Raw genomic sequence first — 15,082 nt, 5'->3', positions numbered from 1 at the left:
AATTTGAAATAACAAATGCAACTTCACTAACAACAAGATAATACCAAACATTATTTTCACCCCATCACACAATGGTGCCGTACGAAACCAATGTTGCCTAAAGGAAGAATCAGGAATAAACCCCTACAAATTTAAGCTCCCTTCACTAATATAAAATACAACACAATAAAGCAGACACAAAGAAACAAAGCTCAAACAGCACAATATTGCAAATGGATTATAGCAATGGCCTTCTTTTTCAGTTCTTTCTTTGGGGGAAAAAACAGAGGTATTTTGCACCACACTACATTCTGCTATTTGTCAGTAATTTCACATCACACAAACATTTACAAGTGGTGTGGGCAATTTTAATAATAGCAGTTTCTAACAAGTTACAGCAACCAAATTCTTTTGATTTACCAAAAAGCACATACTGTCAAGCACAGTAAGAAAAATGCAATGCTACTTTAAAATAATGATCTGCAAATTGTTTGAAAACAATTTTCACGGTAGTGAAGTATGAAAGCTTAGAGCAGCAATTCAACTATGCGTGAATCTTTTACAAATACTCGAGATGTGATGCAAGATATAGCATCAAAACCATTTAGATAGACAAGGAAAAACTCGAATCAAAGCAATAAGTTAAGCACTTAACATGAAACCATGTTAAAAATCAAGTACAGAACAGAAGAATTCACATGCGACACATTACTGAAAGTTTTGCCAAAAGCAACAACAGAGCATTTTAGACAGCCAACAAAGTGAAGTCACACAATGAAACACTCTTACACACAATTTATCCACAAAGGAAAGTTGAAAAATAAATATGATGCAATCCTACCATAAAAACCGGAATGCACATGCACTTCAAGCACAAGAAGTAATGTTAAGGGTTTTGGTTAGAATTAAATCCCCATTCTCAGATCTTCAACAGTTTAGTTAAATACGCACTACTCTTTTCTTAATGGTTCACATGAACTAAATCCATTTTGACTCACAGTGTGTGCAGCGAGTTTCTGCTCAAGCTCTTGGCGTGCTGCACGCATTTCACGTATCTCAGCTGCAAGTTCATCACGTTCTTGGCGCACCGCAGCCAACGTTTCGTCACGTTGGCGACCAGTAGAACGTGCTTGCTCCAGTAAGACTTCCAGTGCACGAATACGTTCAAGCAAAGCATCTCGTTCCCCTTCAGCTCGGCGGCGCTCGGCACCCTCCTCTGCAGCCTGTCTGCATAACCGACCAAGCTGTGTCTCCAGTTGTGCTATTCGTGCACTCCACGATGCCTGTGTAGTGGCAACATTTTATATTAATAGTTCCTGCTTTCATCATAAAAATTAACAATACTTTTAAAACTGTCAGTACTAAAATATTTTTTTTTGTAACAGGCAGATGTGGCACGAATCAAATGCTTAAAACTGAATCACTGCAGCTGTTCATCCCACAAACGTCATTTTAAGTTCACTGTTTTTCTTATGATCATGCTCATCAGTCATGTGTCTGTTATAAAAACTGTTTTCTGCCTTTCATTGTCTGGGCATTGCTCTGGTTTAATTTATACTTTATTTATATTCTTCACAACTTCATTATCTAATAATGAAAAAAATATTTTGCATTGAAAGCTGAAGTGGATGGCAATATAACACTCTTCAACTGTGTACCCACAGAAGGTGCTATGTGTGTCTCACCATCAATTTTAATTCTTTTTCTGTCAACTGTGTCGCATAAATTAATTTGGGAATCATTAACTGCAGCAGACAGTGGATGCTGGTTATGCATTCTACAGTTCTTTCAGACATGTCACAGTATTACCAACACGGCCCTCTTCACAGACGCAAACAAAAATTAATTACACCATCTGTAACACAAGATCCCCTTTTTTTTGTGAAGATGGCACAGAAAAGACACAGTCAAATAGTCAAAATAAGGGATAATCAACATTATGGAGGAGAGATAAGATGTTTAGAAAGGAAGTGAAAGCAATTGGAAACTGTGAATTAACAGTGTCAGCACTGTCATCAATTTTGCTAGCACAAGAGAAAGAATGGAGAACATTCTTTATGAAACACAGAAAGTAGCAAACAAAAAGGCCTACAATAAAAATACAAATTATATTAAAAGCAAATACTGCAGATGCAGAAATAAAGATGGAGGAGGATAAAGGGAGAAAACGTCACAAGATTACAACAAGTGGAGGGAAGGACAGAAGTGGAAAGTTGGAAGAAATGATTGACAGAGTTGGTAGATGAGGCGTACGATGATGTAGCACTTTTACATAGGACTACTTACTCGTTACTCCATAATGGAATAGAAAAGGAGAAAAGTGTTTTCTTGTGCCCATTTTTCCCTGGCATTCCTAAGAATATTCTTCATTCTTGAGCATTGCTCACCTCTACCCATTAGGCTTTATGCAGTCAGCCTTTCTAAATGTTCATACTGTCTTCTTCGCTTTGTTTTTATTTTACTCAAAAGTGTTCCCACTTACCTTTGTCTAATGTTCAATTTTCACTTTCCGTCAAGGGAAGAATCAGTCAACAGCAACCAAGATAGAAAAAAAATCTACGGCACAATGTGAACAACACATATGGAGAAAGAACCACTCTGGAGAAGACTGGTCTCCACACCATCGGGAGATACCAGTTTAAGGTCAACAACCCACACAAAAGTCATCAAAGTTTATGCAGAGGTTGTCTTGTACTGACCCTGCACAAAAAATATCTTATTTTTAATGTACACAGTAGCCTCTCATCAAGCATCATCTTTAATTAAACTGATAACTACTTCTGAATCAGGAAGAGGAAGCTTAGGGTTCTACATCCCATCAACAAAGAACAAGCTCAGATTCGGGGAAAAAATCAGCAGTCCTTTTCGAAGGAACCATCCAAGCATTTGTCTTCAATGATTCAGAGAAATCATGGGAAACCTAAATCCGGATGATTGGACAGAAATTTTAAATTTGGAAAACTTTTTGTAACACTTTGTTTCTCCCACAGCATCATTTCAATAAACTTGCTTCAATAGTTCTCCAGTCTTCCCTACTTTCAAAGCAGTATTGTGATGCATCATTGCTCTTGTGAATGAGGCAATGAAGAAACTAACACAAAACTGTACCACTTTGCACTCAAATGAGAACAATTCAGACACTAAACAAAATACCAACAATGTGATCTAAACAGAAAAAAATTACTTGCTTTAGTCTATAATTAAAATCATTATCATCATGCCATCCTATGATTTAAACATCCAGACTATTTTTACCACTATGGTATAGGAAAAAATGGAGGTGGGGGGACAAAATAATAAATTATGACTACAGACTTGAGAAAGTAATTTTTCTAATTGTGTTGGTTGCTGGTTCAATCAATAATATGTCAGGAATATGTAAAATAATCAGGTAACTTGAAAGATTCTAATGAACAGAATGCTGCCAATGCCACATCACTATCTTAGTTATTTTTGTGAAAGGTCCTTATGTACTGATAAATAAATTAGAACATTTTGATTAAGGTATTCAGCTGATTTACTCATGTGACCAGTAGCAAGCATAAGGTTGCCTTATATTGACACTTAAGAGGAAATGAGCCAGAATGTGACTTGGGAACTACTACTACATGTTTACTGAGATACTGGATGAGCCAGAACCCCAACAAACTTTCAGAGGTTGTTTCGGGATACTTTCCGAGTATTTTGGTATAAAGAGACCCATAGTTACCAGCAGCTTGTTACAGAGTTACAGCATTTCATTTGATTTCTTGCCCCAATTACATTTGTGTATGTTTCGCAATGAATATAGAGCACAATAGTGTAAATGTTGACAGTATGCGCTAGGTGTATGTTTCCATTTGCTTGTGGTAACTGCTGTTGACAACAGCGATACCTGTTTTACTCTTTGCCTTCAAGCTTGCATTCAGTACTGTTTGGTTCTGTCTTGGGTTTGTATTTCCAGCAGTGTTAGTTGTACCTGAACACTAATATGCAACTGTGTGGATAGGTTTGCTGATGAAGAGATGGCCAATATGCTTCTCTACAAACTTACAGCATGCTGCAGGTGAAACGTTATGTCCACAATTTGTTTTATAATTGACATAAATGGTTGTAGCTCTGTCATAAGTTTTAATTGAAAAGTATCTTTTATTTCTTGATGGTGATACCTCTGCCCATTTTCAAACCAACCTATCGTAAATGTGACAATACAGCAGAAATTGCCCCTGCAGTGATGATCAAAGCAGCACTATGGCCAGCTCAACAACAGTAAATAGACCACATAGGGCAGACACTGGAGAATTTCAATGTCTGTCCTGTTTAAAGCTGTCGAGTCCACCAAGTGCCACTTCAATCATCACTGCAGGGCCAATTAATGTTACAATATGGATGGTTTGAAAATGGACATCCAAAACTGGAAAAAAAAAAAACTTCTTAATGCAACTTATGATGCGGCTACAACCATTTATTTCAATGTGGATATTGTGTATGTATTCACTGAATGCAATGGAATAGTGGCGCAATGATACTAGCCGAGCTGTTACTGCAATGATGGCTACCCCATCACAGTACAGTCTTTCATTTGAGAGCAGGTGGATTACTCTGTGTTTTGTGTTGTACATTTTGGTTAATGCATATTTCATGCTTTTTCACTGTTGTGTTTGTATTTTCACAAAAACAAGTGTAACTGCAGTAACAAACTGAATAAATCATAATTACATTATTACTCTGTAAGAAGCAGCCAGAGAGAGTGAATATCTTAAACAAATTAATCGTATGGTATTCCTGAACAAGCTCTGAAAGTTTGTCAGTGGAGTTCTGGTTCATCCTGTACATTAATGACACGCCTTATATGATGCCTGTTAAAAAAAATTCCGAAACTTTGTCCACAACATTTTTCTACTCTTACCTTTTACTTACTGTGCCTGGTCTCCTTCGAAAAACTCTTCTCCACAAATGATAAGACAGAGACAGAGAGAGAGAGAGAGAGAGAGAGAGAGAGAGAGAGAGAGAGAGAGAGAGAGAGTCCGCAGGGTCCAGATCTCTGGAGAGTACAGAGGATGCAGCAGCACTGTGATTTCATTTTTTGTGCAATAGTTACACACCAACAGGGATGAATGTGCAGGTGCAGCAACGCGATGCAAGAGCTATGAATTGTATTGCCACATTTCAAGCCATTTCCTTGCCACATTTTCTCACAGGTTTCGCAACACATCCTGAGAGCACCCTACAGGACAAATTAAATGATGAACTAATCCTTCAAATTCAAAGAAAACTACCAGCATCGCTTTGACATTTGGCCTGACTTGACAAGCTTTTTTGGTCTTTGAGAATCTTTCCTGACCCATAAAAGCTCTTCATAGATTGCGAGGTAACAGTCTTGACTCATGAGCTGTGGGAGAAACATGATGCAGTCAAAGATGCTGTGTCAGGATTTCATGACATGACCCAACTGACATGTTACTCCTCTGCAATCTCTCAGGCAGTCAGTCTTCAATTAGTGACATGAGAGTGGTCAGTAGACATCGAAGGGCGTCTTGAACAAGGGTCACCTTTAATTTCCGTCTGGTTATTTTTAAACCGTGTCATTTGTAACACTGAATATAGCTTAAGCACTCACCACCATAAGCTTCTTGCACTATTTGGTGTGTCTCTGTAAAGGTTTTCTTGAGTTTCCCCCAAAATTTAATGCAGATACATTGCTCCTCTGTCATCTCAAAATCTGCAAACTGTGCGACAGCATTCCACTTGGTACGGCACTGAACAATAACTAACAGACATACAACAGTGAAACTTTCAGCAGTTACATATTAAACACAGACATGTGCAGGGATGCCAACTGCATTTCGCTTCAACACACCATTGGTGTGAAATTACGTGTATTCCGGAATTTCTTGAGCTTTTACAGCACCTATTCTTAATATATTATTTGGTGCACTAATGAAACAGAAAAAAAGTTGTTTGCTTTCCATGCTGGGATGTTCTGACAAGGAAAGAAACATGGCTCTCTGGATCACTCAACCTGTATTAGATACACCCTGACTGAATTGTACCTACATTCTCTGAACTGCTAAATTGTCTTCATCCTTGGGTGTTCTCAAATTACTTGTCAATAGGGTCATACAAAGTTTCCAATTCAAACACTTGACTAAGCAGCTCACAAATCTATTTTTAATGAACACTTTTTAGTGGTCCTTAAAATTAAATGCTAGAAGGTGTATTCAGTAAAAACAGATGTGTGTGAGCTTCTTAGGCGAACAGGTTGAAATGGAAATTCTGTGTGCTCTATTGACAAATGTTTACAGCACATCCACTGTTTGTGATAAGGGATGACAACAGTACAAGAACTTGGCGAATGGTGTTTTTTTTCCTAGTGTTCTGTAAAAAAAGATACGGATCGCCTTCGTTAGCACTGCCGCCCTCAGTGTGGAAGGACTCAGGTTTAACTCACGGTAACTCCTAAGATTCTTCTGTAAGTCGGTGATCTGGAACGGGATCCACTCACCCTCATGAGGCAAATGAGGAACTGCTTGAATGAAGCAGCAGCAGCAGCAGCAGCAGCAGCATCCATATTCATATACTGGCAGTAATAGCTGGAGGGTTTGATGACATGCTGATCACATACCCCACGATCATAAATTATTCCTCTTACTGCCTTGTAGATTGCACTCAGCCAATCGAAACAGGGCAAGGCGTAATCTGTCTGGTGTACGTTTTTGTAAAAGTAGATCTTACATTTTGCAGATTAATAGGGTGCTATCAACTGAAAAAAAGTCATTGGCTAAAGATGATAGTATGCTGCTAAAACTCGCAGCTTTCCTCCCACATGATAGCAATATCCATACAAATAGGCAGAATCCTCTGTAAATTTCAAATTAAAATAGTTCTCTGCCCACCAAACCAGGATGAAAAGTTTCTTGGATCTGTGAAGGATGATTTACTGTCACAAAGGGCCTGTTGTTGTTGTTGTGGTCTTCAGTCCTGAGACTGGTCTGATGCAGCTCTCCATGCTACTCTATCCTGTGCAAGCTTCTTCATCTCCCAGTACCTACTGCAACCTACATCCTTCTGAATCTGCTTAGTGTATTCATCTCTTGGTCTCCCTCTACGATTTTTACCCTCCACGCTGCCCTCCAATGCTAAATTTGTGATCCCTTGATGCCTCAAAACATGTCCTACCAACCGATCCCTTCTTCTAGTCAAGTTGTGCCACAAACTTCTCTTCTCCCCAATCCTATTCAATACCTCCTCATTAGTTACGCGATCTACCCACCTTATCTTCAGCATTCTTCTGTAGCACCACATTTCGAAAGCTTCTATTCTCTTCTTATCCAAACTAGTTATCGTCCATGTCTCACTTCCATACATGGCTACACTCCATACAAATACTTTCAGAAACGATTTCCTGACACCTAAATCTATACTCGATGTTAACAAATTTCTCTTCTTGAGAAACGCTTTCCTTGCCATTGCCAGTCTACATTTTATATCCTCTCTACTTCGACCATCATCGGTTATTTTACTCCCCAAATAGCAAACCTCCTTTACTACTTTAAGTGTTTCATTTCCTAATCTAATTCCCTCAGCATCACCCGACTTAATTTGACTACATTCCATTATCCTCGTTTTGCTTTTGTTGATGTTCATCTTATATCCTCCTTTCAAGACACTGTCCATTCCGTTCAACTGCTCTTCCAAGTCCTTTGCTGTCTCTGACAGAATTACAATGTCATCGGCGAACCTCAAAGTTTTTACTTCTTCTCCATGAATTTTAATACCTACTCCGAATTTTTCTTTTGTTTCCTTTACTGCTTGCTCAATATACAGATTGAATAACATCGGGGAGAGGCTACAACCCTGTCTCACTCCTTTCCCAACCACTGCTTCCCTTTCATGCCCCTCGGCTCTTATAACTGCCATCTGGTTTCTGTACAAATTGTAAATAGCCTTTCGCTCCCTGTATTTTACCCCTGCCACCTTCAGAATTTGAAAGAGAGTATTCCAGTCAACATTGTCAAAAGCTTTCTCTAAGTCTACAAATGCTAGAAACGTAGGTTTGCCTTTTCTTAATCTTTCTTCCAAGGTAAGTCGTAAGGTCAGTATTGCCTCACGTGTTCCAACATTTCTACGGAATCCAAACTGATCTTCCCCGAGGTCGGCTTCTACCAGTTTTTCCATTCGTCTGTAAAGAATTTGCGTTAGTATTTTGCAGCTGTGACTTATTAAACTTATAGTTCGGTAAGTTTCACATCTGTCAACACCTGCTTTCTTTGGGATTGGAATTATTATATTCTTCTTGAAGTCTGAGGGTATTTCGCCTGTCTCATACATCGTGCTCACCAGATGGTAGAGTTTTGTCATGACTGGTTCTCCCGAGGCCATCAGTAGTTCTAATGGAATGTTGTCTACTCCCAGGGCCTTGTTTCGACTCAGGTCTTTCAGTGCTCTGTCAAACTCTTCACGCAGTATCTTATCTCCCATTTCATCTTCATCTACATCCCCTTCCATTTCCATAATATTGTCCTCAAGTACATCGCCCTTGTATAAACCCTCTATATACTCCTTCCACCTTTCTGCCTTCCCTTCTTTGCTTAGAACTGGGTTGCCATCTGAGCTCTTGATATTCATACAAGTGGTTCTCTTCTCTCCAAAGGTCTCTTTAATTTTCCTGTAGGCAGTATCTATCTTACCCCTAGTGAGACAAGCCTCTACATCCTTACATTTGTCCTCTAGCCATCCCTACTTAGCAATTTTGCACTTCCTGTCGATCTCATTTTTGAGACGTTTGTATTCCTTTTTGACTGCTCCATTTAGTGCATTTTTATATTTTCTCCTTTCATCAATTAAATTCAATATTTCTTCTGTTACCCAAGGATTTCTAATAGCCCTCGTCTTTTTACCTACTTGATCGTCTGCTGCCTTCACCACTTCATCCCTCAGAGCTACCCATTCTTCTTCTACTGTATTTCTTTCCCCTATTCCTGTCAATTGTTCCCTTATGCCCTCCCTGAAACTCTCTACAACCTCTGGTTCTTTCAGTTTATCCAGGTCCCATCTCCTTAAATTCCCACCTTTTGGCAGTTTCTTCAGTTTCAATCTGCAGTTCATAACCAATAGATTGTGGTCAGAATCCACATCTGCCCCAGGAAATGTCTTACAATTTAAAACCTGGTTCCTAGATCTCTGTCTTACCATTATATAATCTATCTGAAACCTGTCAGTATCTCCAGGCTTCTTCCATGTATACAGCCTCCTTTCATGATTCTTGAACCAAGTATTAGCTATTATTAATTTATGCTCTGTGCAAAATTCTACAAGGCGGCTTCCTCTTTCATTCCTTCCCCCCAATCCATATTCACCTACTATGTTTCCTTCTCTCCCTTTTCCTACTGACGAATTCCAGTCACCCATGACTATTAAATTTTCGTCTCCCTTCACTACCTGAATAATTTCTTTTATCTCGTCATACATTTCATCTATTTCTTCATCATCTGCAGAGCTAGTTGGCATATAAACTTGTACTACTGTAGTAGGCATGGGCTTTGTGTCTATCTTGGCTACAATAATGCGTTCACTATGCTGTTTGTAGTAGCTAACCCGCACTCCTATTTTTTTATTTATTATTAAACCTACTCCTGCATTACCCCTATTTGATTTTGTATTTATAACCCTGTATTCACCTGACCAAAAGTCTTGTTCCTCCTGCCACCAAACTTCACTAGTTCCCACTATATCTAACTTTAACCTATCCATTTCCCTTTTCAAATTTTCTAACCTACCTGCCCGATTAAGTGATCTGACATTCCACACTCTGATCCGTAGAACGCCGGTTTTCTTTCTCCTGATAACGACGTCCTCTTGAGTAGTCCCCGCCCGGAGATCCGAATGGGGGACTATTTTACCTCCAGAATATTTTACCCAAGAGGACGCCATCATCATTTAATCATACAGTAGAGCTGCATGTCCTCGGGAAAAATTACGGCTGTAGTTTCCCCTTGCTTTCAGCCGTTCGCAGTACCAGCACAGCAAGGCCGTTTTGGTTAATGTTACAAGGCCAGATCAGTCAATCATCCAGACTGTTGCCCCTGCAACTACTGAAAAGGCTGCTGCCCCTCTTCAGGAACCACATGTTTGTCTGGCCTCTCAACAGATACCCCTCCGTTGTGGTTGCACCAACTGTATCGCTGAGGCACGCAAGCCTCCCCACCAACGGCAAGGTCCATGGTTCATGGGGCCTAAGTTCATAAAATGCAAAATTGTTCAGGCTTCCCTAGCTACCTGCTGACAGACTGTCGTCAGCAATGGAGGGCGACTCTTTGACAACACCAGCCCCTCATACTGACAAAATGACAGAAAAATTAATAAACTTTGGTCGAAGAGCTGGAGGCATAAGCCTCTTAAATTACCATGGCTATGTAGTATGGCTCATCCAGGTTAAACCACATGCACAATGGGAGAGCACTACAACTCACCAAGTCTGCTATTGACAAGAATTGTAGTCAACAAGACATCAATAGAATATGACAAAATAGTAATTTTGGTTATAGGAACATCGTTTGAGGCACTATTGTAAGAGAGTAAATAAAGATGTATAAGAAACGTTCGTTAATGATTGTACTGACTATAAAATGGATGGAATCCTTTCTTTTGCACTGTCTGCCTTAAGCGAATAACACGGAATACCTCAGGGTACAGTGTGCAGCAAAGCCAACAGACACCCGAGTTTAGCATTCATTTTTAATGCACTATTTTTGGGTGTCTGGCAGTGTTGCCTTTCTAATTACTACAATACAGATGTATGTGTGAAATGAAGAAAACCACAATAAATGGGGTGTGGAAAGCCTATGGTACGATGCTGGATGTAAATGATTGCCAACTTTATCTAGTGTTCATTAAAGTAAGAATTTTGGGTGTTCCCTTGCTCGGCTTCATTGACCAACATGGTGCTGGAGTTTGTAGTATTGATAATAAAGGACATCTATACCCCCGCCGGCGAAACATTGCACTTGACAGTTCGCTTTTTGTCTAGTTAGGTTTGCTATACTGTAATAGCGATGTTGCAACAGCAGCCTCTATACACACAGCAGACGACACAGTTTCCGGTCCCGTCTCGTAAATGCAAGCGATTGAACAATTACAGTGTATATAAAAACTCGTTTTTAGTTGTACTACAATGATAGGAAGTAAACAACCGTATAATAATGCATATAAAAGCACAACGATGCGCACCCTTTCGATAACGGAGCAAAGAAATACAAAAAAACAAGCATCTCACGACTGGTACTTTAAAATCAATAATGTACGTAGTTTACAAAATAAATAATAACCGAGATTGCAATAAATAACCAATATTAGTAATTTTTCACTCACCAATTTACAGCGATAATGGCGCAATTCCATCCAGCTCGCCATCGTCACTGTTGTCCGATTCATCGCCAAAACCGTCTTCATCGTCGTCATCAGCAAGACAAATCATTAATTGTTCATGGCCACTGATAATGCCTTCTATTGTCTGTGCTGCTCGTATAAGCTTCTCGACGTGCTCTACTTTTTTTCTCCATGAGGCTGCATCCACAGTCACAAGAGCTTCACGCAACAGCTTTTCCACCTCTGTTATTGTAAAGGACTTGTTGTTGTTCCTTACATACATTTTTACATCACTCCATATTAACTCAATAGGGTTGAAATGGCAGTGATATGGTGACAGCCTTATTACAGTATGACCCTGCTCCTTGGCAATTTCGTCTACTACGTATGTAGGTGTCGTAGGCTTATTTTCTTTAACAAGAGAATATAACAGAACCTTTGTCATACTCATATCCGCTGCAATATTTCGAGCCTGTAACCACTGCACCATAACTTCTTTCCGATCATTTGTGGTTGGGGCTTTGTTCTGTATCACCGAATGATATGGAGCATTGTCCATTACAATTGTTGTAGGGACAAGAAATTGTTTTAAAAGGTTCCTGAACCACTCAACAAATCGTGTGTGATCCATATCTTCATGGTAATCACCAGTCTTTTTTGATCTAAAAACTAAAAGTGCGTCAGGAACAAAACCACTGGAGGAGCCTGCATGGACCACAATTAATCTAGCTCCTCTTCCCGTCGGCTGATGGCCGCTACTGCTGGGTGTGTTATCCGTCCAACATTTACTGACAGCTTCCCCGGCATTAACCCACGTTTCGTCTAGCCAAATTATGGAATGAATGTCTCTGCCCACAATTTTGTGCAAGAAAATGCTACGAGCGGTAACAATATGTGCCCTCTCTAACAGTACTTTGCGTCCGTCTAGCGTTTTGTAACGGAAACCCATATTTTTTAGCACAATTTTTAGTGATGTTTTACCACCCCTGAAGAGTTCACTTTCTTTTAAAGAGATTAATAACTTAGCTACAGTCGGATACTCTTTTCTGCTGTAGTAAGCATAAACATGCCTACGAATTGCATCAGTCTGGAAAGAATCTGAATCTGTGATAGGACTAGGCCGCTTTTTCTTCTTTCCCGGGGTTGATAAAAATGTATTATTTGATCCAGACAGCTCGGAATCATTACGGCTCACTTCAGTATCTTCCAAGTTTTGTAGTAATACTCCCTTACTTACTACGGTTCTTGCACTAATACCAAGAGTTTTCGACGTACGTTCCACCACTTTGTCGGCAGGAATTGATGGCTGTCCATGAATGCTTACGTAGTTTTTCTCCTGCTCGTAAAACTCACGAGTTCTGCGTAGCAACTCCAGTGCCTGGCTGTTTAGCGGCACCCCTCGACGCAAAGGATTGTCACTTGGTGAACGAAGCCTTTTCGGTGGCATTTTCCAAGTATGTACACTCACAACGTAACAAAAGTCACAACGATATAGCACACAGTACAACGAAAACACGCGGTAAACAACATACAATTCACGTTGTATACACATTCACCAAACAAAGCCGGCAACGCGGGAACTTTGACGTCACAGCACGTGAGTAACAGCAGTGCTCACTGCGCTGTGATTGGCTGGCGCCCTACGCTGAACGCCTAGCGCCTATCGTTCTTCACTTGTTACTCTGTTACGCTGCCAACTTCATATGCAAACGTCAAGTGCAATGTTTCAGCGGCCCGGGTATAGAGGCCAAATGAGTGAGTATGAATGGCTGCATACTATCCCAGTTGTCTCTAAACAGGAAGTACACATTTACATTTCTGCTGCAGTCTCCTCTGGATTCCTATGAGCTATAATTTGTGAATAGTGGCCATCAGCTGGTGCTGTTGGCTGGGTAACCATTACAAGACAGATCTTCAATGTTTTGTCCATCACAATAGTGGTGGAACAGATGAAATCTCTGTGGCATACACCACTTCAGTAGGCAACTTAACAAGCCCAGAACCGTTCTTGCCATCATGGGACAAGGGATGCCAAGTCTAAACTTGAAATTACACTCTGAGGTATGCTGATGCTGAGACACTGAGCAGTGCACATATTCTGCATTAGCCTGTCCACTATAAGGAGGTATAGCATGCTCTGATGAACTGCACTGAGAACAGAGGCTTACTCTTTACTTCATCACACTGGAGGCTGTATGCATTTACTTCCTGTACTACACAGAGGATTGAGAAAGAGGTTTTTGATAAAATTACACAATCTATGTGTGAGGGTAGTGCAAAAACTTTATTTGCACAGTTTATTTATGAGCAGTTTTACATTTGTCATCAACATTTTTTTCCCCAAATGAGATTCTAGTTCTTGACTTGCTCTATCAGCTATTCTCTCATTAGTCACATCAGACCATCCAAAATTATCACAAAATCATCTGCACATGCTAACCGGTTTACCTTACAAGGAGACCACACACCAACTGGGTTTTTGCAATTCTGGTAGGTATATGAACTTCAGAACTCAAATATCAGTTGCCAAATATAGTTTTCTTTAACTCTTTTCTTTGTACTATCCTGCAAATGGTACACTGAACAAACACCTGCCAGTAAGCATTTGTACAAGCTGACTTTCTCTGATTTTTCTGTCAGAGTGATTTTGTGAGGACATTAAATGTTCCTTGACTTTTCTTGGAAAAAAGCACTCTGTATTTCAACTGTGTGATCAACAGCACTTCTCTTGTGATGTCAACTGAGTTGGATCAGCATCTACAGGTCAATCTCGTGCTTACAAAAGGAGGCAATGACATAACATTATGCTCTTCTTTTGTTACACTCTTTGTCCTCTGTTAATCCCACCTGGCAAGAGTCCCAGACCGACGATCAATAACCTCTAATGGTTTGAATGAGCATTTTGTGAGCAACCTCGTTCATGGGAGTATTACATCATTTCCTCAGGATGTATCCTAGAATGGCATCTGCCTCTCCTAAAACTAGTTTCGTATGGTCTTTCCACTTTAAAATGTCTTGGATGCACACTCATAGATATTATACCTATAGTTGTTCCCAGTGACTTATCACTAATCACATAACGAAACACAGATGAAGCTTCCCAAATATTTATACCCAACATTCTATATTTCTCATGTTGAAGGTGAACACTCACTATTGCAACAAGATACAACAATCATCTGTAAACTGTCTCCAGTGTTAGTCTCCCTCATGCATACAAGAGTGTACCCAAAAAACTGGTTTTTTTTTTTTTGTATTCACATTTTGCCCCCCATGAACCATGAACCTTAACGTTGCTGGGGAGGCTTGCGTGCCTCAGTGATACAGATAGCTGTACCACAGGTGCAACCACAATAGGGAGGTATCTGTTAAGAGGCAAGACAAATGTGTGGTTCCTGAACAGGGGCAGCAGACTTTTCAGTAGTTGCAGGGACAACAGTCTGGATGATTGACTTATCTGGCCTTGAAACATCAACCTAAATGGCCTTGCTATGCTGTATTATGAACAGGTGAAAGCAAGGGGAAACTGCACCCATAATTTTTCCTGAGGCCATGCAGCTTACTGTATGGTTAAAAGATGATGAGGCCCTCTCAGGTAAAATATTCTGGAGGTAAAACAGTCCCCCATTCAGGTCTCCGGGCGGGCACTACTCACGTGGATGTCGTTATCAGGAGAAACAAAATTGGCATTCTACGGACTGGAGCATGGAATGTCAGATCCCTTAATTGGGCAGGTAGGTTAGAAAATTTAAGAAGA

The 15,082-nt window shown here is 40.0% G+C and overlaps 1 protein-coding gene across 3 annotated transcripts in view; it reads right to left on the bottom strand.

Annotated features, from left to right (window-relative positions):
• The window catches only part of LOC126258401 (golgin subfamily A member 1), a 139,743-nt gene that overhangs the window by 57,624 nt on the left and 67,037 nt on the right, over positions 1-15,082 (bottom strand). Inside the window, exon 6 of one of the 3 annotated variants that reach the window (XM_049955641.1) lies at positions 978-1,262. The exons of the other annotated variants lie outside the window; for them this stretch is intronic. Within the exon in view, the coding sequence (XP_049811598.1) occupies positions 978-1,262 (285 nt within the window). The remainder of the gene's footprint in view (positions 1-977; positions 1,263-15,082) is intronic. 3 annotated transcript variants of the gene reach the window in all.

This window comes from Schistocerca nitens, chromosome 1, assembly GCF_023898315.1.
Source record: "Schistocerca nitens isolate TAMUIC-IGC-003100 chromosome 1, iqSchNite1.1, whole genome shotgun sequence".
NCBI lineage: Eukaryota > Metazoa > Arthropoda > Insecta > Orthoptera > Acrididae > Schistocerca > Schistocerca nitens.
Note: the sequence above shows the minus strand (reverse complement) of the source record. Positions and strands in the feature narration are given on the sequence as shown.